Raw genomic sequence first — 25,394 nt, 5'->3', positions numbered from 1 at the left:
ACAACCCATACTCGACGGGGACCCCATCCTGAAAGAAATCTTTCCTGAACCCCCTCTTCTGGCCTTCAAACAACCCCCCAACCTCTCCAAGCTCATCATCAGAAGCAAGCTCCCCACAGACCAGGACACACCTACCAGAGCGCCACCAGATCCTGCCAGAACAACAGATGCAAAACCTGCAACCATATCTCCACTGCTACAATGATCAGTACCCTCCACAACACACCTTATATGATCCATGGATCCTACGCATGCCTATCACAACCTGTGGTGTACCTCATCCAGCAGTCTAAATGCCCCAATAACAACTATGTGGGTGAAACCAGACAATCACTATACACTCCAATGAACTCACACCAGTAAATGATAAAAGACGAAAACACCACATCAGCTGTGGCTGAACACTTTTCACAAAGTGATCACTCTATATCTGACCTATCAGTCCTCATCCGCAAAGGAAACCAGCACAACGCTTTCAAAAGACGAGCCTGGAAGCATAAATTCAAAACTTTGCTAGACACTAAAAATAATGGTGTAAATAAAAACACTGGATTTATGGCTTATTAAATAAATTTGCTAGTCTCTAAGGTGCCACAAGTACTCCTTTTCTTTTTGCGGATACAGACTAACACGGCTGCTACTCTGAAACCTACAACAATCTGTAACCCACAACCCCCCTCCCCCCACCACCCATTTGTCCTATGACTACAGGGGTGTTAATAGGCCACTCTACCTTGGGCACTCCTTTAGAGTATGTGTTAACTACTTATGCTAAACTCTCTTTCTTCCACCTTGTATTTAGCTGTGATGCTCAGAGTACTTTCTCAGACCTGAAGAAGAGCTCTGTGTAGTTAGAAAGCTTGGTCTTTCTCACCAACAGAAGCTCGTCCAATAAAAGATATTACCTCACCTACCTTGTCTGTCTACTATCCTGGGACCAACACTGCATGTAGCTGCTTTGTGGTCAGTTTGGAGCACTGTCCAGCTCTGCAAACTGATTACTCACACAGCAGCCTCTGTGCTCTCTGGCAGTGGCTAGAAGAGGGAATGCTTTGGGCAAGTCCTGATCACTGAAGGGCAGTAACACTCCCATGATCCTTTTGGCAAGAATCAGGATGTGAACTCCAGCATTGGGGCCACCCCCCACCCTATGCACCCATCAGCATCAGCTGGACACAGATGCTCCTGTGAGTCCTCTTGTAAGAGCTTATGTAATGTTGATCCTCAAAACACCCAGTGCTCACTTAGTGGATTCTACCAACCCACTGCACACGGGGGGAGGGGAGGGGATGGTCAGGATGATTATCCTCATTTTACAAATGGGGAAACTGAGGCATTGAAAAGTATAGAGCCAGATAATCAAAGGAGTTAGGATCTCCTACTCCCATTTATGCACCCAGATGAAGCGACCAGACTTTCGAAACAGCTCATCACTCAGGAGTTCCCATTGTGCCCAAAGGGCGCTGGGAATTCTGGCCCCTATGACTCATCAAAGGCCACACAGTGAGTTAGCAGCAGTCGGTCTTGTTGCTGTGGCATGTTTCTCCACCCCAGAAGTAGCTGCATTTTAGTGCTGGGTCAAGTCAGCCCTTTCTGCAGTCAACAAAGCTCTTAGAGGACCCCAGACACTATCGAAAAGGGATGTGGTTCTTCTAGGAGCTTCTGATTAACCAATAAGAGTTTGGAACCACAGTGGTGCCCAAGAAGACCTTCCCCTTCTCTCACCACTCACTGGACAGGGCACAAAGCAATGAGCACCTTGCTAGAGGGAGGAAGAATGGTGAGAACAAGGAGCCGGGTGGGTACATGGAATATCCACTCTTAGGGGAGAGGAGAGCTGATTCCTAGAGGTCCTCCAGCGCTCCATCTCCAGGACACCGGGCTGCTGTTACTGCTCTGCTCTACAGTATGCACAGGCTAGGTCCAAGGCCCATCAAGCTGCTTGGAGAGTCCACACATGGCAGCTGTGGGTACAGGGTAGTGCCCATACAGGGATGCCCACAAGGGACTGCACATGGGCAGATGCTCTTCAGAGCGCACCCAAGTACTTGTGCAAGTGCACACCTGTCTGTACCCAGGGAAGTGCACATGCACACCCATACTCCTGCATATACACACCCACGTACTCAGGAGTGCACCACAGGCACAACCCACACTACTGCACGTACACACGCATGCCCTCAGGCGAGCACGTGTGAGCTGGGGTTCGGAGATGGGGAAAATGGTTAGTACAATCTGTCCTTGAGATCCCATTGACTGTCAGGAAACTTGAGATCTGGGGGCAGGGGGGAGGGAGAAGGGATGGCTCAGCTGAGCTATGCTGGTGACAGCATGTGCCTCAGAGAAGTGTGCTGCGCCCGTTTGTGCCTCAGTTTCCACATCTGGCTAGCCAATGGGTGCAAGGCCCTGGGAGGTAGCAGGCTGGTCAGCAGTTTGTCCTTGTGGTACATGTAGCTGTGACAGGGCCATAGCCGGACCACGTGGCCGAGACACCCACTGCTCAATCACCTGCCTCTGCACCACACGCCTACTCGCCAGCTCCCAATTGATTTAAAAACAATAAGCCCTTGTCAGAGATTGGGTTACGGGGAATATGCAAATTGCTTTTTCATCTCACTGCAACTTACTGCATTTCCCTGGGGGAGGAGGTGGCAGCGGAGACAGAGAGCCAGCAGAGAGAGCGGAGCGGGGGAATCTCGCAGGGGGGAGGGGGAGATGGCGGTGCCTCAACCCTGGGCAACCAGTCTGTGCCCTGGATCAGCTTAGAGCAGCCCTGAGGGCACTGCCCACCCAGACGACATGGCTCCAATGGGCTGGACAGTGGCTGGAAGACCCCGTCGAAGGCCCTATGCTGGCGTCACCCAGGAGGGATGACCTACAGCTAGCTTTGGGGCCATACAGCCGCTGCACGGCCCCTTCCCACCAGGGGGCAGGGATGAACTGAGCCCAGAGCGCCCAGATACTGGGCAAGGAGGGCCATCGGATGCCCAGACGGACAGACAGGCAGAGCGTCTGCCACAGGTGAAGGGCAATGGAGTGGGGGGCCCAGCAGGATCCCTGGAGTTTTGCCATTTCCAGAGGAGAACCAGGCACTCACAGGAGCTGAAACAAGTGGGTTGGTGACTCTGGCTCCCCATCATCCCCACCTGGGGACTCCCTGGGCTCTGAGGAGGGGTCAGCCTGGTGCCAGGGATGGTCAGTGGCACTGAGACTCCCCTCTGGATGGTGGCAGGCAGAGGCCTGGCTCTTCTGGACTTGGGCTTCATATACAGGGCCAGGGTGTTACCATGCCAGGCCATTATGGATACAGAGAGATGCCATTCTACCTCCAGCAGGGCAGGGGAGCATGGCAGAGTCCCCCCATCAGGACCTCCAACCCTCACTGGGAGTCTGTGACTGGGGGGACGCCATGTGAGGAACTGGAGATGGGGGGGAGGAGGTGACTGCCAAGCGAGTCATTGGGGTCCCTGGAGGCAGCTCTGCAGCCATCTGTGCAGGGATCAATATGGTACACAGCTCCATTTCCAAACACTGTCTATACACATTACAATTAAACAACGGGGGGGCTTCGCCCCAAGAAAGCAGGGAGCACACAGGCAAGGAGAGCCGGGAGGAGGAGGAAGAGGGAGCCCAGAGAACAAGCCTGGGGAAGGAGGAGAGGAGGACGCAGGAAAGAGGGAATGAGTGAAAAGAGAGAATGCGCCAGGACAGGCAGGCAGAGGGGGAAGGAGACCCAGCTGGGTTCGAGCTGCGTGAAATGTCTAGTCAGGCCTGCAGAGGGGCAGGGGCTGGGTGCAAAGGGAACCCAGCTGCATTATGAACAGGTGAGGCCAACAGCCAGCCCCTCAGAGAGCAGACACGGCGGCTCACTGCCAGCAGGGCCAGGCAGGTACACAAGCCGACAAGCTGTCTCCCGCCAGCAGACAGACACATGGATGTGGCTTGTGGCACTAGCGAGGAGCCCCAGACCCAAGGATGGCGCGAGACATGACACGGGACAGTGAACAATAATGGGAGTGGGACCTGCAAGCTGCAACCTTCCCCCCAAGATACATGGCCTCACTCTGACAAAAGTGAAGGCCCTGGTAATTCGAGGCCTGAGCCCTGGGAGCCACTGATGCCTGTAGCCCGGGCCATGAGAGAGCACGTAAGGAGTAAGTCCCTGCCGAGCCCATAAGGCAGTGTGGCCTACCAGCGGCTGTTAGAGCACAGGGTTGGGAGTCAGGACACCTGGGTTCTCTGCCCAGCTAGCTGCATTCCATAGCTTTGCTGAGCTCCTCAGCCAGGAGGCAAGAGACAGGCAGGGGCTTGCTGCAGAGGATGGGGGCTCTGCCACTGAGACGTGGGTGGCAAGGAGAGGTTAGAGCCCACGTGCAGCACAAGGCCTAATGCTGATGCAGGGGCAGTGTGCACTGCCATCTGCGCCCAAAGGTTGTAAGTTCAAGTCCTCCCAGTGCCAGGAGTTAACCAGCCTGCTCTAGTCCAAAACTAGAGCTCCCTACCGTCCAGCCACAGAAATCACCCAGTGGAGTTTCTACATTCCTGATTTAACACAGCCTGAATTTGATGGGCCTCCAACAGACTACGGCACAGGACAAAGCAGAGTCTGCATTCAGTGTATGTCTCCACTAGAGGTAGAAGGTGTCAATTCAAGCTTGAGAAGAAGCCATGCCAGCTCAGATCATGCTAGACGTAGACGTGTGGCTACTGCAGTTGGACAGGCTAGCTGCCCCAAGTACATGCTTCTCTCAGACAGGATCATATTCAGGACAGCTTACAGAAACGCTTTGTTTTTAGTATGCTAGCTCCATCAGAGCTAGCGCGGGTATGTCTCCTTACAGCCCCAGCTCTGGTGTAGACAGGCCCCAAGCGTTAGCCCTCCCTAGGCACAGCCATCAGCAGCCAAGCAGGGACAGTCCCATGGGGAATCTGTACAAGGCCAGACCCACCTAGCACCATAGCAGGACAGGGACAGTGCCAGGGGCATCTACCTCCTGGCCCTCGTTCCGGTCACCTGGCAGCAGCGTGCTGAGCACAGGGATTTGCCTGAACTCCCCCTCTCACCATGGGGGCAAAGATAACTGCGCGCCAGCCTCCTGGCACCTGGGCATGAAGCTCACGGTGTCTCATTGAAAGAACAGCTTGGCTCAGACTGTGCCAAAGACCCAAAGTCAGAGAGGAGCTGCAGGGAGCGAGAAGGGAAACCCAGCTGGCAGCTGAGGTGCCTTGCTGGGGGGAGAATTGGCAGGACAGGATGGGCAAGGGGCAACCTGGCAGAACCAGGATGGGCAAGCTAGCTGCGACCGGAGGGGGTGGGGAAGGTGCAAGCCAGCAGGGAGGGGACCAGCAGCCAAATAAAGCCTGGAGATAAACCTCATCCACAGTCTCTAAACCCTCACTCCCAGCTGTTGCCAAGGAATCTTCCCCTACCTACCCCCCGTGTTTGGCCATCGTTCCTCATTTTCACTCCCCCTATGCTGCAAGCTCTGTGGGGCTCCCCACAGCCCTGCACAGGCGTGGGGTAACATGCATGAAACAGTAACAACGAAGAGAGGCTGTCAGCCCCCCCGTAGTCCTGGGATCAAAGGTCCACTGGGTTGCCACAGCAACAAATTTTGAGGTCAAGGGCCAGGTCCCTGGGAACATATTTCCATATAAAAATAAAATAGGCAGGACTGGGAGTTTCTGCTCAGGGGGGCCCAGGATGGGAGCAGCAGAGAGGGGGGCTGCAATCGAGGATATTGACAGAGCTGTGTGGGAGCGCAGGACTGGGGTAGCGGGGAGGGCTGCAGGTCAGGATGGAGGTGCACATCAGCACGGAGCAAAGCTAACGACTCATTAAGCAGCTATTCCCTGCTCCGACTGCTCCTGTCCTGGCCACGGCTGGGATCTACTGCTCAAGGGAACCGAGTCTGGCTTTTCTCTGGTGTTTCTTAGGAACAGGCCCCGCCCTGCCAAGCAGCTCCATCAGACACTGGACAGATGCAGCTAGACATTTGCAGTCACTTTAACAAACCCCCAGCACTGGCGCCATCTATCAATTAATTCTCAAAGCTTTGTTAGGTGCAAACCAGGCACTCAGAAAGCAGTTTGTCTGGAGGAGGCTCCGAGCAGGCTGCACAGGCTGCCCTGGGAAGGGCAGACTGGACAGGGCGGGTTCTCCCTTAGCCTCTCAAACATGCAGCTGTCACAGCAACAACCTGGCACAGAGTGTTCCTCCCCAGACTGGACAGCTGCCATATAGCCTGCCAAGGAGCAACGGTAACCAAGCCACTTGGAGCCATTAGCTACTCACTAGATCTACTCCGCTGGGAAGCCTCCCCCAGCCCTCTGGGACCTTCACAGCTAAAGAGATGGTTCCCCTCTACATTTTGGCAGTCTCTGAACGTGGGGGAGAGGGGTGCATAAGTAGGGGAGAAGCGGGCGGTTAATATACAGCATTGGTTCCCAAACTGTGGCCCTTGCAGCTCTTGCTGGTGGCTGGCTGAGAACCGGCTGCTGCAACATAGAAAAAGAAGCTACAAATATAGCAAATTCTTTCCTGATGTTCCTTTCCCATGTAAGCAAAGGCTGGCGTTGCCACAGCAGGGTTATGCCATGGGGAATGGCAGGGGCAGCACGGGGCCAGCAATTGGGAATGAGAAGGGGGTTGGGCTGGGAGATGGGGAAAGGGAGGGGAGGGTTAGTTTCTGTCGCATGGGACCGGCCAGGCTGGCCATTCTCCCCATGAAGCTGGGCACATTTTGGAGAGCCCCTGCTTGGGAGAGTTTTATTGCATATTTGCTAAGCACCATAAACTGCTCATGCAATAAAATGTTGTAGCTAAGGGCCCCTTTATCTCCAGGCCAGTGCCCAGCCCAGTACTTCCCACCACTCCACACTGCAGCTTTGAGAGGGGTGGCTCAAGAGGCGGGTGGGCTAAAAGAGCAGGGTTGAAATCAAAATCACATTGAAGAAATCCCCATTCTTCCTGGCACTGGCTCCTAACGACCCTGGGGCTCATTTGCACAGTGCCGTCAATGTGGCATGTTTTCCGTCTGCATTTCACCTGAGCTTGAGGCAATGGAACCAGCATGGCGGATTCCACATGCCTCCTCTCCTGTGTCAGCAAGGGCTGCTGGGCTGCAGCGTGCCACCTCGCAGAGAAGGCTCCAGTCCAATAAACCCATTTACAGTCCAATAAACCATTTCCACGCAACTGTCAAAAACGTCATTCAAATATTCTGAGTCGCAGCAAGGTGGTTTTTTCCCTCTTTTCTTCAAGTGGACTGAGAGGTGGGCCCCGAATTATCGGCCAACGTCCCAATGTCGAGCAGGGATGCATTCACTAGCCCCCGCCCCCACGCACACTTTCACCCTGCACAACCACTAGTGAAAACTCAGCTGCTGTTACACAAACTGGCCACCAGGTGTCACAACCATCCCACCACAAATGCATCCAAACTGCATTAACCAGGCAGGACAATAACCAGGATGTTTTTTTCTAAGAGAGAAGCTGGTGGTTGCCGAGTGGTCAAAGGAAGCTGTTGGCACCAGCTCAGTAACTATGAGCATGGAACTGCTGCAGTGGAAGGGGTATGGCACCAGTTCCATATGACTCAGCTCCTCCCGCACTTCCCTCTTCCCACCTAGATTGCCTCTCTGCCCTTTACATCTTGAGGATCCAGCAGTTTCTTCAGACCTGCATTCAGCAGCCCCCACCCCAGCCATCCAGCACTAGGCTAGTACCCACAACAAAAAGTTAATCAGAGCTGGGATGGCCTGACCTACTACAGCTGTTTCCAAGGCGCTGATCAGTGAGGGATCTAAGAGCAGCCCCATAGACAGGCCTGTAAGTAAGGGGGTGTATCTAACAGTGGCTTGAGTGTAACAGGATAGAGAGAGCCTTCACCCTATCTCACCATGAATTGACTGTGACCCTAAACCTCAGCCATGTGCCCTCTAGTGTGACAGCAGGGTATTGCAACTGGTCAGATATTAAGACTGTCTCTGTTAATTACAACTCTTCCCTCTGCAAATGCACAAAATTGCCTCTGAGTAATCACTCCTCCAGCCACCCTTCTGCATACACGACTCCCCTTCTTCACCCCACTACAGCCATGACACTTCAGCCTGTCAGCTCATCAGGGCTGGGGTGCTCAGTGCTCAAATGAGAACCCTCCCAGGGAAACCCAAGGGCTGTTAGAAGTTGTGTTGGTGACTCAGTCAAGGAGCTCTCCCCTCTGAGTCAGTGCTGACTCCACTCCCGCAGCGTGGGGCTAGGGGGCTCTCTCCTCTGAGTCAGTGCTGACTCCACTCCCGCAGCGTGGGGCTAGGGGGCGCTCCCCTCTGAGTCAGTGCTGACTCCACTCCCACAGCATGGGGCTAGGGGGCGCTCTCCTCTGAGTCAGTGCTGACTCCACTCCCGCAGCGTGGGGCTAGGGGCACTCTCCTCTGAGTCAGTGCTGACTCCACTCCTGCAGCGTGAGGCTAGGGGGCGCTCTCCTCTGAGTCAGTGCTGACTCCACTCCCGCAGCGTGGGGCTAGGGGCACTCTCCTCTGAGTCAGTGCTGACTCCACTCCTGCAGCGTGAGGCTAGGGGGCGCTCTCCTCTGAGTCAGTGCTGACTCCACTCCCGCAGCGTGGGGCTAGGGGGCGCTCTCCTCTGAGTCAGTGCTGACTCCACTCCCGCAGCGTGGGGCTAGGGGGCGCTCTCCTCTGAGTCAGTGCTGACCCCAATGTCCTAGCACAGCTGGGGGGGGATGAGAATGACTCAGTAGGGGGAACTCTCATTTCTAGGTCAGTAATGAGCCCCAGACTTCAGCACAGGGCTGGTGCAGCTGGAGGAGCTGTATTTTGGGTCAGATCCTGCCTACATGTGGTCTTGGCGCTTGGTCATGCGCCCTAATGCGCTAGGCAGATTCCAGCTTGGGGACTTAGAGGGCATCTCCTTACAGTCCCTCTGCAGCTGGACTGGAGGATCTCTGTCCTCGCCCTAGCTGCTCTGCGGGGTGGCCGTTGACGCAAACGCCTCAGCTATGGCAAGCGAGGACAGAGGTTCCTCAAGTTTTTGGCTGCACGCCCTCTTCTCCAAGGGAGTCAAATAACAGTTTGCGGGGCAGAAGAGAGGGAGCAGTGGCAGGACCCGGCTGGCTCCACCCCCGAAGTAGACCACAGCCACGCGGCACGGACCAGGGCTCCTCGCCCTCCCTTCCCCTGACCAGAACCTCTCGCTCCTGCAGGCTCTGGAGGGTTTAAAGTGGATGAGGCTGCAGCCACCCGGAGCAGGGCAGCAGCGGGGGGAGCATGTAGGGAGTGCCCAGGGGGAAGGGAGGGGAGAGCAGCAGGGTGCTGCCAGGGTGGGGCAGAGCAGGGACCCGCTCCCTCTCCTCACCCCCAACCACTGGGGACTCCCTGCACACACTCCCCACTGCTGCCCTGACCTGAACTGCAGCCCCACACTCCACCTCACCCTCCTGATAACCAGGGCGGGCACACTCCACAGGTTGAAAACCAATACTACAGGTGAAGCCCTGTGGTCTAGTGGATAGAACACTTGACTGGGACTCACAAGACCTGGGCTCTCTTCTTGGCTCTGCAGCTGGCCTGCTGGGTGGCCTTGGGTGAGTCACTTCCCCACTCTGTGCCTCAGTTTCCCCAGCTGCAGATGAGGGATAATGATACTGCCCTCATTTGTAAAGTGCTATATAATATTATTATAACTAGATGATAGTCCCAGAGGGCCGACAACACCCAGCACATGAGCATCTTTGATTGTATTTAATGTGGAACTAAAGCCCTCTGTTTGGGTCCGCAGCCCCCCCCAGGGCATTTCACTCTGTACCAGCTCTGTCCTGGACACAAGAGCCAGGGGCAACACCCAAGACCAGGCCATGGGTGAGAAGATATGAATGCCACTGAGGCCGTAGAGCTCATGACACTGATGCAGCATCTGGGTGCATTTGCAGAGAGGCTGGGGAGGCGAGAAGCCTGGAGCTCAGAAAGAAGAGCTGTGACCCAGCACCAAGTGGGGTCCCAAGGCAGCATGTGTCACAGGGGCTGAGGAGCTGGGACTGGAGGTTACCCAATGCAGAGCCGTATTGAGGCGAGTGACAAGAGAATCCGGCCCTGATCACTACAGGGGGGCTGGCTGGACGCAGTGTCTTTTGTCTGGGCACATCCATAAACCTGCCCTCCCCGCCTGGTTGGGTTACAGCCTCCCTGCCTCCCAGTGCAGGACTTGGGGGGTGCAGCAGAGGGAGTCCTGCCATGTCTCTGTTTATCACCACCCCTCCCCACGCCACAACCCGCAGCTGCTCTGCAGCTCCAGTCCCTCCATCCCGATTGCTGACACGCAGTCTTGTGCAGCGCGCTGCCCTCTGGTGGCTGAACTGCACTTTGACAAGGCAAAGCCGCCGGACTAAGGGAAGGAGGAGGATTGGGGAGCTGTTTGCTGGCTGGGGGTGTCCTGAGAGTATCACAAGGCTGCAACAGGGCTCCCCATGGACCGGGGGCTCCTTAGCACACCCTCCTGAACACCGGCCCGGGATGAGAAAGGGACAGGCCCGCTCAGGAATTTCGCTGGGGTAAAGTCCCTCACGGGAGGCTCTCAGCACTTCACACCCTGAGCACTTTCCAGGTAACGAACAAGGAAAGCTGGGTGCTAGGAGGCTGGGGAGCAGGGAGAGTGTCCAGCAGCTGGAATGGCCTGACCCAACCTCCCTCGCAGACCCACGCTCCCAGATCTCAAGAGCCTATTCCTATCTGGACTGGCAGCAGCTGCTGAGAGGCAGGTTAGATGGGAGGGCGGCCCGGGTGGGTTTCTGGCTAGCCAGCCATGGGGAGGCAGGAACCAGCAACAGAGCCAGGGGTCAGGCTGGGGCACGTCAGGGACAGTGGAAGGGGCCAGCAGTTGGGATGGGGCCGAGGCTCTTGCTGAGGGAGGTCTCAGCAGCGAGGTGCTCTGGAGTGGGACCAGGAATACAGAGGCCATGGAGTGTATCCTCGGCCCCTGTGCAATTTCCTGAGGAGGAAGAAAGGAAGGTGGTGCCTCAGGGCTCCAAGGGGCACCACAGAGTGAGGGCTAGTGTCCAGCCCTGGGTCAGACACTGGCTAGGAGAACAGGGTACAAAGGGAAGGAACAACTGGACAGTTCCCAGAAAAGTCAATTGATGCCAGGGCTGGTGCTGGTCAGTATAGTTAGTGACTGGGACAGAGCATGAATAAGGAGGTGCTGATGGCACAAAATCATTTAGTGAGTCAAGGACAGGGAGGCACCAAGCTAAACTAGCTACTGGGCAAGTGACTCTTGGCATCAGCGAGTCCAAGGGGACACACAATGGAAGGAGCAATTTAAACTCCCCAAACTCCTCGGACCTCATCCTGAGTTCACTGTATCCTCTCTGGCACAAAAACCCTGGCTTCACTGTCAAGAGAGAGCCGCGAAGACACCGGCTCAATGTTCAGTGGTGACACAGCTGTCTAAGGCCCTGCCTATAGCAGGGCATCCGTCATGCATGGCTGTAGCTACCCCAGTGCAAAGCCCTAGTGCAGATGCACGACCCCGGTGTAAGAAGGGGCTCAGGGGAGTGCACTACGGCAAGCTCCGTCGTGCACCAGTGCCGAACGCCTGCTGGTTTACACGGATGGCGCCACATCCGTGCAGTTACCACAACGCAACCGCCCCGTACCTAGACAAGCCCTAGGAGGCGGGGCTCTGCTGAGATGGGGATAGAGACTATCCCTATCGAAACCAAGGACACAGCCACACTCTGAACCCTGGGCTGGAGGGATCACCGCACCTCCAAAGAGAGTGAAAGGAAGAACAAAGGTAACTGGAAATTAGGAGGGGGCTCCAGAAGGAGGTGAGATGAGAGAGGCGAGGGCCTGATTCTGGCCTCTACTCTGTCTCCCTTACGCCACTCCTGCTGTGTAAAGGGGCCGAAATGGACCCCTGGGGAATTCCCCAAGTGCAGGAGCATCTTAGGGCAGATATACACAGCCATCCCCCCATCCCTTTTCCCCTCCAGAGCAGGGGAGTGGAAGGAGCACTCTGCCCTCAGGCTGTCCTGGACCATGAGGCAGCCCACAGAGAGCTATGGGAAGGCTGCCATTAACTATAGCAGCCTCTGAACTGCTCTAACTTATGACAGGGGCCAAGCTGAGCCCCGAATTAGCCCAACATCTGGGTGGCACAAAGTTGGCATAAAGCCACCTTTGCTCCCTCTCCCTGGACCATACTGACTGGTCTGTGCCTCCTGAGTGGTGCGACCCAGAGCCTGGCACTTGGACTCTTTCATCTGGAATGATGAAGAGAGAGAAAAGCGAGGGGAGAGGGATACACAGCAACCCAGAGACAGCCAGTCTGGCTCCTCTCTACCCAGACCCATAGCACAAGAACAAGGGACAATAAGTGAAATATAAAAGATTCAAATTTCCCACAGATGGAGGGAAACACTTTTAGAGAACATGAAATGAACCCACAGAACTCCCTGAAGCAGCATGTTCCCAAGGCTAAAAGCCACTGAAGAGCACCTGACGATCCCTCACGCAGAGGCAAATGACAAGCACTATTAACCCGCAGATTGCAGGGCATCACCAGGTCAGACACTGTGGTCAGGAAGACATTGTGCTTAGTACTGGACTGTGGCCTCAGGGGCCTTGGTTTCTTCATGCAACTTCTTCTCAGTGATCAGGGGGCAGCCAAATGCAGCTGCAGGATACCTACAGGGAGGGACACAGGCATTCATATGGAGCATCCAGTTCTGGCCACCAGTCATGACAGCACCAATGGCTAACAGGCTGCTGGTCGGTTGGGCTGGGGCAGTTGGGACAGTCTTAGAATCCCAGAAGCTGAAGCACAGCTGACCAGATGGGGTGCCCAAAAGGGGTGCCTGATGTGATGGTTGGGGGTGTTTCTGCCTATGAAAGAGCCAGAGTTGGGCGCACAACGCTTCTCTGGCCGGCAGAGATGCCCGGGGGCTCTTCAAAGGAACAAGAGGACTCAGACTTTGTCTACGTTAGGGGCTTTGCCCTGGCATTCCATCAGTGCAAAGTCCCAGTGTAGATGCCCTGCACTGGTGTGAGACGGGGCTTGAATCAGGGTGACTTGCTCTGACTTCAAGTGAGCCGCACCCGCAAGCCCTGCTTTGTACCCACACAAGCCTCTACGCTGGGGATTCACCCCAGGGCAAAAGTCCCTAACAAAAACAATGCATCGTCTTCAGGAAAACAACCCCCGCAAAGCACACACAAGCTCTGTGCTCACAAGGGCAGGTGAGCGGGACAATTCCACGGAGAACTGGGCTGGACCCATCGCAGTGCATCCAGTGTTCCCTGCACTGGGGGAGGATCACAATTTGGCTTCTCTGAGTGAGCAGCAAAAGGGGCCCCTCCCCTTTCCCCCATCTCCACCCTGTCTGGCAGCTCACAACAGCTCCTGTGCCCAAGCTCCTCCCCATGCGATGGGGCTCCTTGCAAGGCATGGCCTGTGTCTGGATCTTCCCAACTCCCTCTCACCCAGCGGCCAAGGGGGATCGTACTCCTCTGCCACTTCTGTGACAGATTCACCAGCTCTCAGAGGAGGCCCGTGGTTCTCAGCCACCCAGAGACCTGTGGGGAATCTGGGACTACACTGAAGGTGGTCCCTGGGAATGAGGGTCACTGGGCAGGTTTGTACAGTATCTCTATTCCAGTGTGGGGCAAAGACTGGGGAGATATTACGTGCAACCCATCGATCCCTTTCCCTTCTACAGTCCGATCAATGCCATGAAAAGCCAGCGCAGTCACTAGAGCCCTTTAGCCATCTCCTGTCTGCAGAAGAAATAATCTCAATGAGGCTTGGCCCAGAAGGCAGCCTATCATTCCAGTGGGACCTCTCTGGGCAGGCTGGTTGGGTTGGAGGAGGGCTTGGCTGCTGGGGTTGCGGCCTCCTGCTCTGAGAAGAAGCATTTGGGCAGGAGGGAGGCAGGCCAGGTGCACTGACCGAGCTCTGAGGCCTGGCCCGGCAAGAGGTGCTCAGGGATAGACTGTGGCACTGGAAATGAAGGGACAGAGGCATCAGCTCAGTGGTTCTGGCTCAAGAAGCCAAGCGGAATCCTCTTTCTGAAACAAGTCTGCTCAGTAGCTGTTGGTTGGCCAGTGTCCACAGCGCTGCGCTAAGCACATAACCTGCCATGGTCTCCAAGCCTTGCTGGGAGGCGGATTCTCAGGCCAAATGGAGACCTGGCACAGGCAGATACAACTCCACGGAAGTCAGCAGAGCCGCAGCCTCTTACAACCGGTCTCTAGCTGGCCCTTGTGCTGTGTTCTCTGCACAGCATTAGCTGAGTGACGTTTGGCGCTTCCATTCCCTTTCCCTGGAAAGGCAGCTGTGAGTCAGCCGTGTCCCTGTATAACCAGAGTGACAGCAGATGCTCTGGAGGGTCCAAAGGTCACGACAGGCACAAAGGTGACTCCTTCGAGGAGTGCTAAGCGGGGAGGGGAGTTATCCATGCAAAGCAGGGATGCTGAGCCCCGCCCTGGGAAATTAAACCACACAGGCACTGGCTGCAGCCAACTGTAAGGATAGCACAGGGGCAGGAAAATGAGTTCAAGGGTTTGTCTGTACAAAGACATTGCGTGTTTAACCACACCAGAGTACTTAAAGCATTACAGCCCCTGCTACTGTACAGTTTGACAGTGCTTTACCAGGCCAGCTATACGGGAAGGGGAATAAGGCACCTTTACACTGGTATAACTGTGTCCACACTAGAGGTGGTACTGATTTAACTACTTCAGTAAGAAAATCACAGCCCTACGGGACAGTTAAACCAGACCCGCTGGGAGAGTGGATTTGAGCTGCATGAAGGGCCTGTAACAATCCCCCATCACTGCACCCAGCAGGAGCAACAGAGAGGAGAGGCTCCAGACACCAGCCCAAAAGGGCATCTGGTGATACTCTGCTTGGAAGCAGCCCCTGCAAAATGAAGGCCAGGGACAGGCAGAGCTGAAAGATTCAGGAGCTCAGCTCCCCCAGATCAGGATCTTTCCAGATTATCCAAACAACTCAACTGCCTTCATTTCTACAGCCCTTTGCAGTCTCAATCCAGCCTCTCTCACGGACCACATCTCTCTCAACTCCTGCCTCTTTCACAGAACTTCCCTGCTCTTGTTGAGAGTGCCTTCTCTGCAGCCCTGCCACCTGGAACAGCCTTCCCTGCCTCTCTCCACCCCACTGACTCCCCATCCAGCTCCATGTCTCAACCCAAAACATCTTCACACCCTGGGATGTGTACTTCCCTCTCCCTCTGCCGTCACAGGCTCTCGCTACACCCGCCTCTCACTTGTCAATGTGCTTTGGGATAAGCGCTCTGCATAAACAAACACTGTGCAAAACAAAGATGGATTGAATTACAGACCTTTGTAATGATCTTACTAGCAGCCAAAACCTCAGGGACCAGAATCCTGGAGAAAAAGACAGACCAGAGGCTCTGGTAACATAGGGGCATATAATCTCTGGGGACCCAGCATCCTCTTCCAGCTGATAGCACAAGTAGAATGAGTTGGGTGACTCTCATCCTAGCGGATATTTGTCCACATCATGAATCCACCCCATAATCTGGCGTCATTTGCAGTCTCAGCTTGGGAGACCCCCAGGGCTGGAACAGCAAAGGAGGAGGCCAGGGCGGAGAGTGCTGCTGGTCAGGACAGAGGAGTATCAGAAGGGCTGAGGGGAGGGGGAAGCTGGCACAGCTCGTACTCTATCTACAATCCCCCTATCCCTGCGATATCTGACAGCTGCCTCCGTTCTGGCTGGTCCTAGCCAATTCTCATAAACACCACGTTCACACATGCATCTCATAAAGGGCTGACGGTCATGGCTGAGATTCCTGGGCGTGGAGGAGGAAAGTGGTTGTATGTTCAACCAGCGGCCTCACGAGTCATTTCGCCTGGACAGCTCATGGCTGAAATGTACATAAAGAAGCTTCATGGAAGATACAGAGGCCACCTAAACCTCTTCTGGCATCAGCACAGTCTGGATCCCCACTAGGACATGGTAAAAGTCCCTGCAGTACAGTGAGGGGTGACTTGTATGGATCCCCCCGGTATCTGTACCCCATTGCCTCTAGCAGGACAGTTCACTTAATTACTCGTTGGAAGGTTCCCCAGCAACCCCTTCCATCATTCTAGGCCGACACGAACTCACGAAATCCAGCCTCCTTCCATTCCTGCCAGAAGGGCCCACATCAGGCAGGAGGTGTAACACGCGGGCACCACTGGAAGAGATTCCTCATTGCTCCATACATCAGGCGGTACGGGAAGGGTGTGCCAGAGCCATGTATCTGCTGCTTCCCCCATTAGCAACCTACTACACCGAGGGCCTCTTCTCTCCCCTGTTTCCATGCGTGCGGATCTAACCGTGCCTGGCAAGTGAGCCAGTCTTCCCCCAGGCTGTGAGACCGCTGAGACCTGACCTGTCAGGTCCACTCCTCCAAGGCCCACATATTAGAGAATTCAGCACATTCATGTTTAACTAGGTCTGGTTACACCAGACACTGCCTGTGATTTGGTGTGACCTCATTGCATTGGCAAGGCACACTGGGCTGTCTGACCACTCTTCCTGTCCCCCAGGGGAACACAAGAGGCTCACCCCCTTCTAGGGGTGAAACAGGCTTCTCCATGGGGGACCCCCAAGAACAGGGTAACACAGATTCCGTGTCTCTCTAAGGATGTGAATTCTGCTCACCCTGCCATAGGCAGCTACCCAGTCATGGTGGGTAATGTTAAGGACACCTCCTGGCCCCTCACCTCCAAGCCCTCTACAGGGTGTGGTTCACCATGTAAAACACTGTTCCGCAGTCAGAGAAAGGAGCAAGGCAGCTGGCGGTTATGTACTAGGGACATGATCTCTGTGCTGGAGCAGGGGGACCCCACCTTACGACAGGGAGCCCAGGAGTGATGCACACACCCCAGCACTGTATGGATGGAACGAGGCACTTTCACCTCTAGGTCACTGTTTCATACAGAGCCCACAATGGCAGCGGATGGGGAGTATGAATATGGCTGCTCGGTGGACTGAGTGAAAGGAGCTGGTGGGGTCGAGACCTGCTCCTAGCAGCCAAGGGGCCATGTCACTCCTGGCCCCCTCTCCGGCAGTCTCAGCAGAGAGGTTGCGGATGCAATGAGCCAAGAAGACTGAACCGCCCGCTCCTGTGGGTGAGGAAAGCTCATGTTCCCCAACCCATACCTGGCCTAGAGTAAAGCAGAGACCTCCTGTCTCCTGGCCTGGAGTGAAGCAGAGATCTCCTGTCTCCTGTCTCAGTCTGGCACCCTCAGCAGCACTAACGTCACTAGGAAAATACATGAAGAACATCGGCCCAAGGAGCCGCCCCCATCGGGACACTGAACCCCCTGCACGTGCTAGCTGCAAGCTAACCCAGCCATGGCTCACACGGGGCCCTCACAGCCCACAGGCAGCCACTCCATCAGGTGAGCCAAGGGCAGACACCGTGCTGAGCTCATCTCAGCTGGAAGGGGTTCTCGACAAATTTTGCAAGGCTTTTCCAAAAACAAGGACGAGCCACGGGTTCTCCCTAGGAACATGATGCTGGCTGGAGCTCAGCACCCTCCTGGTCCCTGGGAAGAAAGCACAGATAAGGAGAGCGCCTGACCTTACACGACTACAGCTAACAGGAAAGCTTGCGCAATTCCCCTGCGGCAGGAGGACGCTGAATGGCTCATGGTCAGAACCAGACCCTCAGAGGCCCAATCTCAAAGCCAGACGCATTGCCAGGGCACTCGGGGATGGGGGTAAGAGTCCTGCCTGCTCAACACAAGGGCACTGCCAGGGTTACTCGGGGCCTCAGGGGCCCGTGCCAGCCACACAATCCTCACCCACTCAAGCCAGGGCCAGGAATGCTCTGCCCTTCCCATACTTCCCTGTTAACCCTTTCTGGTCTGGATTCTCATAAAGCTCTGCAAGTCACCCCTTTTCCAGCACGGGGTGGGAGAGTCCATCAGTTACAGGAGGAGCCCCAGCACCCCACTGCAGCTCCAGCGCTCCTCTCCTGAAAGCAGCTGGGAGATCACCCGCCCATCTCACAAGGCCAGGCCTTCCCACTAGCTCTGCGCCTTGCGCCCCCTGGCTGGTCCCCATCTGCAGCACACACCAGTAACAGCAGCAGGGGCTTCACAGATCAAAACAAGAAATGTGACCATTCCGCTCTCCATGGAAGGAGAACGGGGGGGAGAGGGACAAAACCAATCTGAGAGCGGAACGTTAATTAATTGAGGCTTTTGTTCAATTTCTAAACAAGCTTTTAAACGGCAGCTTGAGTTACACCTGCTCTGATAATATTACAGAGAGGCGGCCCAGCCAAACTCAGAGCGACCCACTGGCAGCTCAGGTTACCAGCATGCGGCTGCTTTTCCGGGAGCGCCTGGTGTTTAGGATCACAGGCTCGACGGGAGCGGTGGCCGTGGCTGATCACTAGCCAAAGGGCTGCCTTCATGCACAGCTGCGCTCACACCGCACAATCTCCCCCCACACAGACAGCTGGGGGAATCTGCTACAGTGAACTGGCAAGTCGGCACGCAATTCGAACTCTGACCACTACGGCTCGACAGCCAGGCCATGACAGAGCGACATGCGGCTGCTCAAGCCTGCACAAACTGAGCCCTCTGGGCTGATTTCAAGGTAAGGGAAGGAACGCCAGCATGGCTTGGGCTTGGGAACTGCCCAGAAGAGAGGAAGGTGGCGAAGAGCTTCTCAGCACTGGCAGGATCCGAAGATATGAGATGCCAGGGTCCCGATCCTGGCTGCTGGTAATTCCTCTGCCATTGATGGGGGAAAGGAGAGTGAATGCCCCAAACAGGCTCCAAAGAACTGGGCCCCAAATATAACAAACAAGGACACAAGAAGAGAGGGATAGCTCAGTGGTTTGAGCATTGGCCTGCTAAACCCAGGGTTGTGAGCTCAATCCTTGAGGGGGCCATTTAGGGATCTGGGGCAAAAATTGGGGATTGGTCCTGCTTTGAGCAGGGGGTTGGACTAGATGACCTCCTGAGGTCCCTTCCAACCCTGATTTTCTATGATTCTAAGGACACCTCGGCAGCTGGCAAGCTGTGATCACTACACTGATTGGCTAAGAACTGCAGCTACCCCATAGCATATTACCCCTTTCCCCCACCTCGGCCCATTCTTCTGCCTCACGCCACTGTGATGTCATCTGTTAGACTCTCAGCTCTTGGGACAGGTCCCTGTTTCCTATCTGCTTGTGCAGCACCTAGCACAAGGGGGCCCTGGCCTGGATGGCCTCCGGGATGTTACAGAACCAGAGCAAAATGCTTCCAGTGGCTTCATCCCGAGATGAGAATATTCCCTCCTTCAGTGGGATGTTTTTCTTTTGAAGACCTGTAGCAAAAGGGCTCCTGGCCTCTCCTGCTGGGCTTTGGAAATTAAAATAAAGATGAATGGAGTGTTCATCACCTAGGATCCTCTTCCTCCCATCCCCCGGCCCCTTCTCTCTTTCCCAACCCTTCCCTTGATGAAAATGCCCTTGCATCTCCACAGTTCAATCCACCAGAGAGACCCTGTGAGCGTAGCTTTACCAGCAGCCAGGTCTGTCGTTTGGCAACGGGGAAGGCATCACCCTCGGCCCTGTGGCCTTTCAGGGAAAGAACATTTCAGCGGCAACACGCCTCACTCATGTTTTCAACAGCCACGCAAAGGGAAAGCCTTCACGGGAGTCTCTTGAAAGCTAGAGATGCCTTCCCAGACACTGGGCATTGCGCAGCGGGGACTGGAGAACAGGCCCAGAGACACAGGATCCATTACAGCGGAGCATGCCAGAGCTCCGCTATCCACCCTGCCAACACAGTCCCACACCCCTCTCCAGAGACTGACGGGAAGGGCAGGGGCTGCAAGCTAGCTACTTGCTTTCTTTTGTACACCATTCCCCACGAGGGGCTAGAGAGCTAAACGACCCCCAGCCCATCTCACTTGCGGCCCACTGAGGCAATTGCACACCACTAAGTCATTCTGGCTTACGAAAGAAAAGCCCCAATGGGCTTTTACACTAGGAAACAGGATGAAGCAGGATGACACAAAGGTGATATTTGGCATAAGGGAGAATCACACTCTTCTCTTTGGGGAAGGCAGTGGATTCGTTATTAGGGGGATTGGAAACGTGCCCATCACCCTAGCATCTGGGCACTGTAACTTCCTTGGCAACAACATAGTTTTGGCAGGCCAGGAGGGGGCTGAACTATAGCCTATATTTAAAATCTAGAGGTGGGGGAAGGGATGATCTTTGACCTTCTCTCCCCATGAACTGACCCAATCAGCCCTGTCTTAGCCTTCCTTTCTGTCGAGGGCGGAGTGAGCAGAGTATTCTTGCTAAACACGAGTTTCTGCCCTAGCTCCTTCAGGCCACGCACTCAGGTCCCGAAGGAATCCCACACAAATCGCAGGAGGAAACGACTTCTTAGGTGCCATCTAGCCCACCAGGTTGCCCCCTCCAAGTACAATGGCTAGTGCCAGTTGTAAGCATCCTGAACGCCTGGGTTTTCATCTCTTCCCTGGGGAGACTTTTTCACCGTGTCACAGATCTCACTGTCCAGACATCTTCCCTGATATTCAGCCTAAAATCCTGAATCACAGTAGTGGTGGTTATGGATTAGCCTCAATTCAGTTACCACCATTTCTTCCACAGCTACAGAAGTCCATTTAGGGAGGTGGGGAGCCAGGGAAGACATATTATTCTAGGGGGAACACAAACAGATTTACCCAGTCACCCTCTCATTATTCCTGTCCTGAAAAGATGCTCTTCTCCTGAAAACATCTGCTAATGGAGTTGAGAGGTTTGGGGCTGGGTTTTAGGATTTTTGTTTGGGTTGGGTTTTTGGTTGACTCCAGCATTTTTCAATTTCAAAGCAGTAAAGACATTTTCTAGACACAAGGGTTCACATTGTAGTGTCTCTTCCCGCAGTTCAGAATTGTGCATATACACACACACACAAACACGTACTAAGTAACAGCCACACAAGCTGCCTCTGAGCCACAGTACAGTAAACAATTTGCTAGCTCTCTCCCCTCTTACAGCCTGCTTGATGCTGACAACAAAGGGTTAAGAGAAAAACACAACAAACGGCAAGCACAGTAATAAACACAAGTTTCTCCCACTTTCCTAGTGTTATCTGGATTGCTCCAGCATCCCCAGCAATACACCGGCACAGGGTAAATATGGGCCATTTGGCACGCAAACATTACATTAGGTTCATATTTACTTTCCCTGATCCCTTTAGTTTCTGGAGAGCAAATTTGCTGGAAAGGGAAAGCCATAGCATGGGAATAGGTCCGCGTTCCTCACTAGACCTGGACGTGGGGAGAACTGCTTGAGCATTCATTACATTAAACCCGTTAACAGCAATGGGTCTGTGTTAGCCCAGTCCTCTTTATCCGGTAAAGGTGCCTGGCAATGCTCTTAAGTAGGGTATCACAATTATTCCATAGCACTGCTACAATTGCACTGTGACCAAATAGCACAGCCTCGGGAAACGAACCATCAAAGAGCACCCTTCCAACAAGCTATTTCACAATGGAGGTGGGAAATAAATAAATAACCGGCAATTACTCATTCCCAACCTTGCTGCATTTAACTGCCAGGATAAAGCATTCCACCTCATTTCTGTCCAACTTCCCACAGGCAACTTACTCATGGGGCTACATTTCCCTAAATGCTCACATTTCAATTAGCATTAGAATAATGAAATGCCTTGCAGTTCACCTCCCCGAAAATGTACTGAACGCTGAAGAGCAGAGATTGCAGAAGATGAGGGATTTTTTAAGCACACACATAACATAGCACGGGGGGAGAAGGGGGGGAGGAATCCAGTCCTTTCCCTACTCTACGCTGATGAGATTTGCATGGGCTTTTGCTACCAGCCTCTCCAAACAAGGATAATGCAACTTCCAGTTGATTTTCCAGATAAACAAGCATGCAAACAAACGCAAAGTGCTCAACTACAAATATCTGCCTCCTACACATACCCCCGCTACCTTGAGATCAAAATACACAAATCCCAGCTCAGCATCCGAGTGGGGCTGGGAAATTGTAACAACTTGAGGGGCATCTCACTCTCTCTCTCTCTTAAAAAGGAGAAACTGCAGATTCCCAGATACACACAGCCAGGGCACAGGAGGGTGGGTTTGCCAGTGGGGGGAATAACAAATGACAGTTTAATCGGATCCGAAGTCTCTAAAGGAGCAGGCGGCTTAGAACTTGCTTTAGGTGCCCAGTTTGTGTGTGTGTGTGTTTCATCTCTCTGCTAACACAAATGGTGAAAAGAAGGGGTCGCTTTACAGCATCTCTGCCCGCCGCCCGCCCCTGCTAAGCCATTTCGTCTCATTTACTTTACCCCCACTTAAACGTGAGCCAAACTGTTGCTGTTTCAGTGGGGGTAGAAAATTAGATTCGCGTCCTCTGCACGCACCCCAGGCATAACGGGTCTGAGGCAGGCAGGGAATAAGCATCATCCATAGCAATGCTGAGGGCACCTGAAATCCACACGCCAGTTTCTCCCCTTAAACACACACACACACACACACACACCCTGTGTCTCGGGCAGCAGTAGAGGAAAGGGCACCCACTGGGGTGGGGAGAAGAGCTGACTTACATTGAAGTGATGTTCCTTGAGATGTCAGTGATGTTGATGCTGGTGTTCCCATTGCTGGTGCCTGAATCCTGCCCTTCCAAGAGAGGGAAGAGGTTCCCATCATCCGGCTTCTTGCAATTGATGTCTGTCTTGCTGCAAAGGCAATTCGCAGGGCAAGCCAGCCCCGAAAGCAGATAGTCTCCCCAAATGCTCCAGAACAAAAATACCCTCCAGAAACTGCACTTGGTAGGGCAAAGAGAGACATCCATCTCCGACTGCTGCTTCTACAAAAGAGGAGGAGGAGGAGGAAAGGGGGATGGGGGGGAGAAGGGGAAGGAAACAAAGACAGAGGGAGGAAAAAACTCAAAGGATCAGATGCAAAAATCCTCCAGCAGATGAAATCATGCTGGCAGCTGGCTAGGAGAAGCTGTAATTCCCCCTACAGTAGCGGTCTGAAATGCATAGTGCCTTGTTGATTGCAGGCTGGCTCTCGGTATCAGGCGCTCTCCCGCTCCCTCGGAGAGACTTCTGAGGATTGCAATAGAAGATGGGGAGGCAGCACGCGCGCGCACACACACACACACACACGCACACAAATGGTGCTAAAGTCACCAAGTCCCACCTACTGGGCAGAATTAAAATTGACACACCTGCAAAGAAACCCACACAGAGGCAAGAAGAGAGGATCAGGAGAGGAGGGTGCACCCTCTCCATCCCCTCCCCCACGCTGGCTGGATCTGCTGCAGCAGGAGATGCGTGCAAAAATATATGCGTATCCGTAGAGCTAGATTGCCCAAATGCCTGCAAAGAAACCCCGTCTCGGCGTGTTTCCCTCTCTGCAATAAAAAGGATCCCCACCCCCCACCCCCTTCCACTTAAAAGAAGAGGCTGGGATCAAAGCTGAGGACTGGAGAGGAGGAAAGGCATCCCGGCTGGAAGAGGGAAAGTTCCAGTTGGGATTGCAATTGAGAAGAGGGGGAGGGGAGATGGTCTCCCGCTGCTTTTACTTTCTTTTTCTCCTTTTTATTTTATTTTATTTTTTTTTTTCCGCTGCAATCCGGACAGCCCGCCGGAAAGATACGCACTGAAACCGAGCAGCCTGACCCCGGCGCGGATTCCGGGTTAGGCGTTTCTTTGCTCAGGATCCCGGGGAGATAACAGGCAGCTCCCAGGGGTGGGTGTAAAACAGATTGGAGAGCGCCCAAGAAGCACTTTCGAGAAAATGCACCCCCGCCAAAATAGAGGCGGCTGGGAACAATGCAACGGGGACCCAGTGGATCGTCTGGAACTGCCCGGCGAGCTGCAAGGCAAGGGGGGGGGATCTCTTTCGCTCCCTTGCACCAGCAGATTCTGCCGTCACACACACACACACCCGAAGACGAATGAAGTGTTGGAAAGGCTGGCCTGGGAGCGCCGAAATGGCACCAGGAGAGCCGCGTGCGAGAGCTGAGCAGCAGAGCGAATTAAGATGCATGGTGCATTTTTGGCAAGCGCAAACCCAAGCGGATCCGGGGGCTGCTTAATTTGCTCTGCTCTTCTACAGCGCTTTTTTACGTGCTTTTTTTTTTTCTTTAGTTTCTTGTTTCTGCTCCTCCGCACAGAGAACACCATGATGATAAAGGAGCCGAGCGGCAGGCGGGTGGTGGGGAAGAGGAGAGGAATTACAGGTGAATCACTCCAGCTATCTCAGGCGGGTCGCTGCCAGGGAGAGGGACTCGCTGCTTAGTCCGCGGGGGGGGGACACTGGAAGTCTTGGCTGTTTACTGAATCAAAGCAGCGCGATCGGGGAGGGAGGCAGCTTAGCAGCAGGCAAATAAACGCACCGAAGCTACATGCAGTCAAACCAGGCCAGCAGGAAGAGCAAGGGGGAGAGAGAGGCTGCAGCTTGACCTGCATCTTTCACGAAGGATTCCCAGCAATTCGTGCAAGCCACACAAGGGGGCTGGGGTTGCCATTCAAAGCCCAGAGTTAATACAGCATATCAGCGAGGCAGCTGAAGTGGGGCTGTCAGCTGGGATCAAACTTCAAAAGCATCCCTGTTATTTCTTAGCGCCTAGAGGCCCAGTCGCGCACTGTGCTAGGCGCTGGACACTCCTGAGGCATTTGTTTGTTGTCCTAGACTGGACAAAAAGATCTAGTAAATAGCCTAGAGGGAAGGATCCTACCGGGTTCTGCAGATGGACTAGATGGGACCTAACGGGGCTTTCCCATCTCTACCGCCTGTCATCAGGGGTAGTTGTACTGGTGTCCATTTGCTGTAATGTCTTCCTGAGTGGGAGGAAGGATGGTCCCGTAGCTAAGGCTGAAAATTGGGAGAACTGAGCTCTTCCTCTGTCCCCGACCCTCTGTGTGGCCTGGAGCAAGATACTCAAGCCAAAATGTTCAGACTTGGGTACCTAAAGATTAGGGTGACCAGATAGTAAGTGAAAAATCGGGACGGGGGTGTGGGGTAATTGGCACCTATATAAGAAGAAGCCCCAAATATTGGGACTGTCCCTATAAAATCGGGATATCTGGCCACCCTACTAAAGATAGACTCCTAAACCCATAGCTAGGCAGCTAAATAAAAGTGACCCGATTCTCACTGGCTTCAGTGGGTGCTGTCAGGACTCAACACCACTGAAAATCAGGTCACATATTTCAGTCCCTCAGTACATATTGAGGTGCCTAACTTCAGGCACCCAGGATTGAAAGTTTTGCTCAGACTCCCTCCGTGCCTCAGTTTCCCCATCTGTAAAAGGAGATAATGATCGTGACTCACCTCAGGGAAGCAGGAGGAT

General features: G+C 54.2%; 1 protein-coding gene across 7 annotated transcripts in view; it reads right to left on the bottom strand.

Moving 5' to 3' along the window:
• Positions 1-25,394, bottom strand: part of NTRK3 (neurotrophic receptor tyrosine kinase 3) — a 455,727-nt gene that overhangs the window by 289,839 nt on the left and 140,494 nt on the right. For 2 of the 7 annotated variants that reach the window (XM_073304181.1, XM_073304183.1), the window contains exon 1: positions 22,636-23,299. The exons of 1 other annotated variant lie outside the window; for it this stretch is intronic. In XM_073304181.1, coding sequence (XP_073160282.1) covers positions 22,636-22,883 — 248 coding nt within the window. In that variant the 5' untranslated portion in view covers positions 22,884-23,299. Of the gene's footprint in view, positions 1-22,635; positions 23,303-25,394 lie in introns of those variants that run through there. 4 more of the 7 variants (XM_073304185.1, XM_073304184.1, XM_073304180.1 and 1 more) reach the window with 3 other exon arrangements.

Source organism: Lepidochelys kempii, chromosome 10 (assembly GCF_965140265.1).
Source record: "Lepidochelys kempii isolate rLepKem1 chromosome 10, rLepKem1.hap2, whole genome shotgun sequence".
In the NCBI taxonomy this organism is placed as follows: domain Eukaryota; kingdom Metazoa; phylum Chordata; order Testudines; family Cheloniidae; genus Lepidochelys; species Lepidochelys kempii.
Note: the sequence above shows the minus strand (reverse complement) of the source record. Positions and strands in the feature narration are given on the sequence as shown.